This window comes from Buceros rhinoceros, unplaced genomic scaffold, assembly GCF_000710305.1.
Source record: "Buceros rhinoceros silvestris isolate BGI_N320 unplaced genomic scaffold, ASM71030v1 scaffold14111, whole genome shotgun sequence".
In the NCBI taxonomy this organism is placed as follows: domain Eukaryota; kingdom Metazoa; phylum Chordata; class Aves; order Bucerotiformes; family Bucerotidae; genus Buceros; species Buceros rhinoceros.
This window is the reverse complement of record NW_010396057.1, coordinates 39872-46442: the sequence shown is the minus strand read 5'-3', so window position 1 is coordinate 46442 and position 6571 is coordinate 39872. Positions and strand designations below refer to the sequence as shown.

General features: G+C 44.7%; 1 protein-coding gene across 1 annotated transcript in view; it reads right to left on the bottom strand.

Annotated features, from left to right (window-relative positions):
* Positions 1-525: 525 nt before the first annotated feature.
* AFF4 (AF4/FMR2 family, member 4) overlaps positions 526-6571 on the bottom strand; it is a 29221-nt gene continuing 23175 nt past the window's right edge. The window contains exons 15-21 of the mRNA XM_010145770.1: positions 5528-5591; positions 5277-5413; positions 4786-4857; positions 4028-4121; positions 2837-2880; positions 1800-2020; positions 526-1238 (exon numbers count right to left, since the gene is read on the bottom strand). Coding sequence (XP_010144072.1) covers positions 1120-1238; positions 1800-2020; positions 2837-2880; positions 4028-4121; positions 4786-4857; positions 5277-5413; positions 5528-5591 — 751 coding nt within the window. The 3' untranslated portion in view covers positions 526-1119. The remainder of the gene's footprint in view (positions 1239-1799; positions 2021-2836; positions 2881-4027; positions 4122-4785; positions 4858-5276; positions 5414-5527; positions 5592-6571) is intronic.

The window sequence follows — 6571 nt, the reverse complement described above, 5'->3', positions numbered from 1 at the left end:
GCGCCGCCAGCCTGTAGTGTCCGTTACCTATCAGACCCGACACGGAGAACAGGGACCGCGATTTCCGCGCAAGGCTCCTGCTTTCTCGGTCAGTGGAGAAGATGCACGTGATAGCTCTGGTAGGAAATCAACTATCGCTGGTTTTGTAACCACACAGTTCACTCGTTTCGTAAGTGTCAAAGAATGACAAGCGCGGAAACAGAACATATTTCAAACGAAGAGATGCAAAAGAGCACGAGATTGTCCTTTTCGGAAGCTTTTCCTGTATGCGTCGCACCTATCGCGCTGCAGTTCATTCCTACGCCATTCCTTCGACATCACATTAAATGCAAATTCCTGTAATGTTTTGTGATTGTTATAGTGTTAATCCATGTTTTGAAACTGCCTTGGAAACAAGCCAAGCCAGATCCAGCTAAATACTTTTCCATATAAATTTCTTTATAATTCATTTAAACGAAGTATCTTAATATGTAGAAGAATATCTGGAACTTCTCTATTTAGTACAAATTCTGCAATAATAAATCTGTAGTTGTCATTTATTAGTTGACTCATAGGCATTAGGCATGAAAAGTACGGCGTCCCTACGCGTTAGAACCTATCAACCCTAGTTCCTTTTACAGGCTCTACCACCACAAGACATTACAGAGTAACAAAGCTCAAAGTACTTAAATAAAGTGTCTATGTTTAATTTCTAAGTACTCAAAGGGGTAAATTTAGGGAAGAAACAGCTAAAAACTGCCCCAAACCGGGCTTTTCAAAATTAAAATTAAAAAATTAAAATAAATACGATTTAAACTGACTATTCATGTATTATGACTGGAATTCCAATGATCCATCCAGGACAGATCAGCAAAACTACACCTTTATATGTAGCAAATTTTAAAATATTTAAATAACTTAAAATGGGAATATTGAAAAAGTCCATTAACCAGATGATTTGGGGTTAGAACACAAAACACAAATGAGGATGGGAGACATGTGACAGCATTCCTTGCTCTTAGTGTCAACTAAGCAATGTGTTATGGCAGTCTTCCTTATCGACATGACACAGTGTTGTGGAGATAAATCAGAGGCAGCGAGAAAAACGTGTTCAGTTTTCCATTCCTTCAGTTCCACCCATCACTTGGCATCCAGGCGCAGCCAGTGTAATCCCTGCCGGGTGTAACGCACTAGGTCTGTCATGATGCTCGAGTTAAAAACCAGAGGGCCCATAACTTTATCCAGTTCAGCAAAGAACTCTACAATGACAGAAACACGAGTTAAACCACACGCGTGGTTTCACATGGTAAATGTCACACCACCCCCCACCTTTTCAACACGTATCTTTCAGATTAGATAAAGAAAGATGGAAGAATAAAAATACAGGAAAAAGGTCCTCTGTAATCCGTTTCTTTACTCTTTGCAGAAGACTGGTTGATAGGAATAATTAGAGCACAGCTAAACTATGGTAAAGCTTCCTTGGCCTTCCGCCTCAAACGAGTACTTCGCTTGAGAACTTCAGAAATGGAAATTGTTCCCAGTTCCTCTTCCTATTCTCATATTCTACAGGAAACGCATCAAAGATTTTTGTTTGTTTTTAAACAGACAGTTGGTAGGAAACATGACATCCCCGACAGCTCCCTGCCAACCAGCCCGCGCCTCCACCGCAACCTGAGGTGCACCTTCCCCCCTCACTCCCACAGAGGACCTGGTCAGGCATCCTGAGCACCATGAACTGCAGCTCCAGGATCCACACCCTACGAGCGTTTCAGCGGACTCCGGGAGACCTGATGTCACCGTCCACCCGCGCCAACCCTCACCTTTCTGTTCTTTAGACAGCTGTTCGGCTTGGTCCCAAATTTCAGTGGCATAGAGGAAATTGGACGTAACTTGGACATAGCTGGCTGCCATCTGATGGATTCTCTGGGGGATCGTCACCGAAGACCCGCTCCCTGAAGGGTTGGCTGCCCCAGAGGAGTAATTTCCTGAATTCCCTGGAGACAGCTTTGGCGAGACTGGAGACGGCATATTGACCGGCTTGCTGCTTGGAGGAGAACAGGGCACGGTAAACCGCACAGCTCTACGCACCTCAGGCACATCACGTTCTAAGATGCCCTCTGAGACCTCTCCTCCCACACCTCTCGGTGGGAGATGCTAAACCACTCCCATTTAACACACGAAGTCAGGATTTGCCCTACGACAAACGGAACACCCAGCCAGTAACAGCTGCTGGGATCCTCCAACTCTTCTGCTTTAGCCTCTCAGCCAAAACCTAACCAGCAAACCTCACCATCTCGTAGTGCAATCACACCTTCGACTCACTGTTTAATTACCTGAACCAGAAAGAGCAATAACAAAACCACGACATCTAACAGTGACCATTCTGCCGCAATATCACACTTCCCAGCACACAGGAACTGCCTCCTGAAACTCAGAGGAACTTAGCACAGGTCACTGCGAGGTTCTAAAGAGCAGCAGTAAACTGCTGTACCAAGGAACAGACAGCCCTGGAAGTACTTGTCACCATCTGGGCTTGCAGCACTGATAAAGCCATTGTTTTGAGGGAAAAAACATTAAATAACAAACCTCAGTGCGATAAGTGACTGGTGTGTTCCTAACACTCTGACCCTGGGGTTTTACTGCCTGGGGAGCCTCTGCAGAGCGCTATCACAGGCAGCAGCCGCCCGAACCTCCTATCAGAATAATTACACAAACAACCCCTTCAAAACCCACACCCTCAGGACAACCGCCCCGACGCTCCGAAGAGCGGGGAGTCACCCTCTGAGCGCCCAGACACACTGCTGTGGGCAAAACCGGCTCGAAGTGAGAAACACTGCTGACAGCTTTTACTGCTTACCTTCCCATGCCGGGTGATGGTGCTTGAGAATTATTATAGGAATTCTGTTTGGGGAAAAAGACATTTGTCACCTGATTTATGTTCATACTTTAACTAGTTACACTTTATTAGCTGGTTATTTCATTGGTTGTTTTTGAACAAATCAATTTTTGTAGTTTTTCTTTTAAGCAATAAGCAACATTCTGAATAATATCACAGTAAATTAAACTTTGGGAAAATACCCTTTTTTACGGATGACTAAGACACAAATTAGGGGATTACTTTAGCAACACGAAGGCCACTAAATATCCGTAGGACTGGAGCAGTCCTCTGCTCTAGCTGTTAGACCCCGCTGATGCTTCTGAGAGCATTCGGGGATTTTCAGCCCATTAGTAGGAAGAAATCTGTTACTGCCATCACTGAACAATTAAAGGTGCCTCGAAAAGTCTGAGAAGTCAGGCACGGGAGAAGCCTGTTCCCTGTCCCTATTGAGAGCTGGAAGTTTTAGAGAAACCCGGTGACATCAGTTACAATCCCCAAGGGTTCCTCTGGAAATCTCGGTCCAGCTTAAGGACTGAGGAACGTCACAGAAGTGTCGTAACTTTTTCTCATCTGCAACAACTTGATTCAAATAAATTTATTTTCTCTTGATTTCCTTCCCCCAACATCACTTTAAAGTCAGTTGCAGAGAAATGTTGATACATCCACTGGGAGCGGTGAACATTAAAAACAAATCTCAAACAGCCCACTGAAAACATCACCAACCCAGAAAGAGCAGTTTGGTTTGGAATCAGATGTCGGCTCTGGGGCCAGCTCTGGCAAAGGCTGAAGAGCAGCAGCCCACGTAACACACCCTAGATCCTCAACTCCCTTAAGCTTAAACATGACAGTGAAGGTTCAGCTTGCATCTGCAGCAAGAAAAACATCTTTAAATTCTCCCTGAAGCCTCTTTAATTTATTAAAGACGACAAAAGCTAGATCCAATTATTAACAGAGAGCGATCGTGCTGGGACCAGTAGGGTGATGACAGCCAAGCTGCCTCTTCCCAGCTTTACTCAACTTCAGTGCACCCTCATGGTCCAGTTCGAGACAGGGCCCATCGCCTGGTCACAGGTCACAGCCTGAAAACTGGACTCAGGAATTCGAAGCGAATCTTAAACACTTTAATTTCATTAGGTTTTAATGTATTAAAGACAACACGTATGCCATTACCTTCAGATGTTCGGTCAGAGTTTTAGAATATTTCAATGCACTTTCCTTTTTCAGTTTGAAAAGCCTTAGGTACAGGAGCGACTGGCACCGCAGACTGCCCAAAGACAACAAAAGAGTCACAGTTGAAGTCAAGTTTATCACAACTGAGTGAAGTTCAAAAATTTAGAAGCCTTGTTTTTAAAGCTTTCTCTGCCAACTCTCAGGTTGTAGGTCTGGGAAAAAGTCCACAAGCACCTGTAAATTCTCAAAAATACCTTCGTGTGCCTTAAGCTGAAACTATTGCCTTTCTGATCCAATCAGTTCCAGTTCTGAGCTTTGCAGACCACAGTAAATTACTTCCTAGACAAGGGCTTCAGTTATTTTTTCCTCATGTCAGGCCATTCCAAGTCTAACCCATCCTGCCACAGCCTCCCCCTCCTTTCTACCTGACACCGACTGGTTCTGGTCCCCCATCCTGCTGCTCCAGGAGGTTAGTGACAGTTCTTTACAGCCAGTCCAAAGCAGGACGTACCACTGGGGGAGTACAGAGGAGGGACCTCATCCTTTCTGCTGGTTGTCCTTAATACTGCAAAGACTTGGCCCTCGCTGCCCCCATCTACAGCAGTCGGACACTCAGCGTTCATCTTTATGTACAGCCGAGTGCAAAACTCGCACGTTTGCCTCGGAACCGCCTGCCAGCTCAGCAACATACAGCGTTTCACCCAGACAAACCATCTGAAATCAATCGGCATGTGGCATGAAGTTCGGGACTCACGTACCAAAGCACTGCCAGCCTTTTATCCGCAGCCGTGGCATCCGGTGCCAAGTAGTTCTTCAGTTTCATAGTGTATCTACAAAGACGCCAAGTAAACAACCAGATAAGGATTACAGTCATTTATCAATCACAAAACACTGACGTTCTGTCGAATTCCTAGTTTCAGCTGTCTGCACTCTCCCAGGAACCTCTCTCGGACCCTAAACACAATGCTGACTAGGTAGCAGTCGGAAAAATTCTGCTTCTCACACGTTCTGTTTAGAGAAATTATGTTTACGTTTAGAGAGACTTCAAAAGCCTCAGCAGAAAGTGCCTCAACCTTCTGGAAAACACTTTAATCCTCAGCAACTGGAACAAACCTGTAAGCGATCCAGTTTTACTGGAGAACGATAAGACATCTCAAGAGTCATGGCAAAACGTCAGTAAATCGAGTAGCTCTGACTTCCAGACCTCTTTCCCACCCACTTGACTTTTTACGTGCTTTACAGCGCTTACTTGATTAATTCCACAGTTTCTGAATACATAGGGAACGGGGACTTGGATTCCTGAGCGTTTTTCTCCAATGCATTCCCACACTCGATGAACGACACCACAGCGTCTAGGTAGTACACAGCCTTCTCGAACCTGTCCGACTGCGGAGAGCGGAAAAACTCTTCAGGGCATAAAACCGAGAGGAAGTACAAGAAAGCTCCAGCAGCGAGGGGCAGCAAAACCCCAGCACAGGATAATAGTGGAGGTTTACTCACCAACGCATCTGCGTTGTGCTTTAACTTCTTTGCTTCTTGTAAGTAATGATCAGCTGAGTAAGTCCTGCAACAGAGGACACCACCTCAGGCACGTGGCCCCACCCCACCGCAGGTCCCTTCATGACGGGTGTTTCTTAGCGTTGCCAGTGTTTTTTCTGACTAACTCAAGCTACAGGGGCTACACTAAGATAAAACCGTTTAAAAGGATGTTAAAACGGGTGGCTAGTATGATTAGTTACAGTCGGATAAAATTGTTATGAACAGTTTAAAGTTAGTTCTCTAGTTTGGGGTCATTCAAAACAGTACTTCAAGCACGTACACATGATTTGGTTAAATTTATTGCATTTGATAGTCAAGCAAACCAAACACTTGACCAACCACAGGGGCAGGGCGAGGAAAAACAACTCACAAAACTTGAGGACAAATTAATCCAGCACCTCCAGGACTGGCACTACTGAGGGTGTGAAAGAGTTAAAAATTATGATGATAATACAAAATAAACCACTAGCATACAGGTGTTAATCGCCTTTGCTTAGCCACTGCGAAATGACTTTCACAACTAGACGAGCAAAAGATCACCGTGACAGTGTGACTGTATGTGTCAATACATCAACATATTGCCTAGGAGCCCAAAAACGCTTGGAATTAATTCTCCCGCCCCTCCTATCTGACTTGTCTGTGAATTGAAGACACCTGAAATCAGCATTTTTAACAGGCCACTTGCAGGAAATCGATGGCATTACAAAGCAACAGTTAACAACAGAAAGATGATTTACCCCCAGAATCAGTTCTACCAGTTCTCAGCTGGCTATAAGGCGTCACCAGCCCACAGCACCACGGCTCTCCGCAGGGTGCTCTTGCTATGGCTTCCTGCACTTCAGGACACAGCCAGATTTTTTTTTTTTTTTTAAGTTTGATCTTATCTCAGTTTCTTGGCCCTGTTTTGTCTTGGAATAATTACAGAATCCCTGTAAACTATTTTGTCCTAGATGATGTCTGTGCCTTAATCAGCAAATTCACTTCACTTTTTCTTTTTTTTTTTCT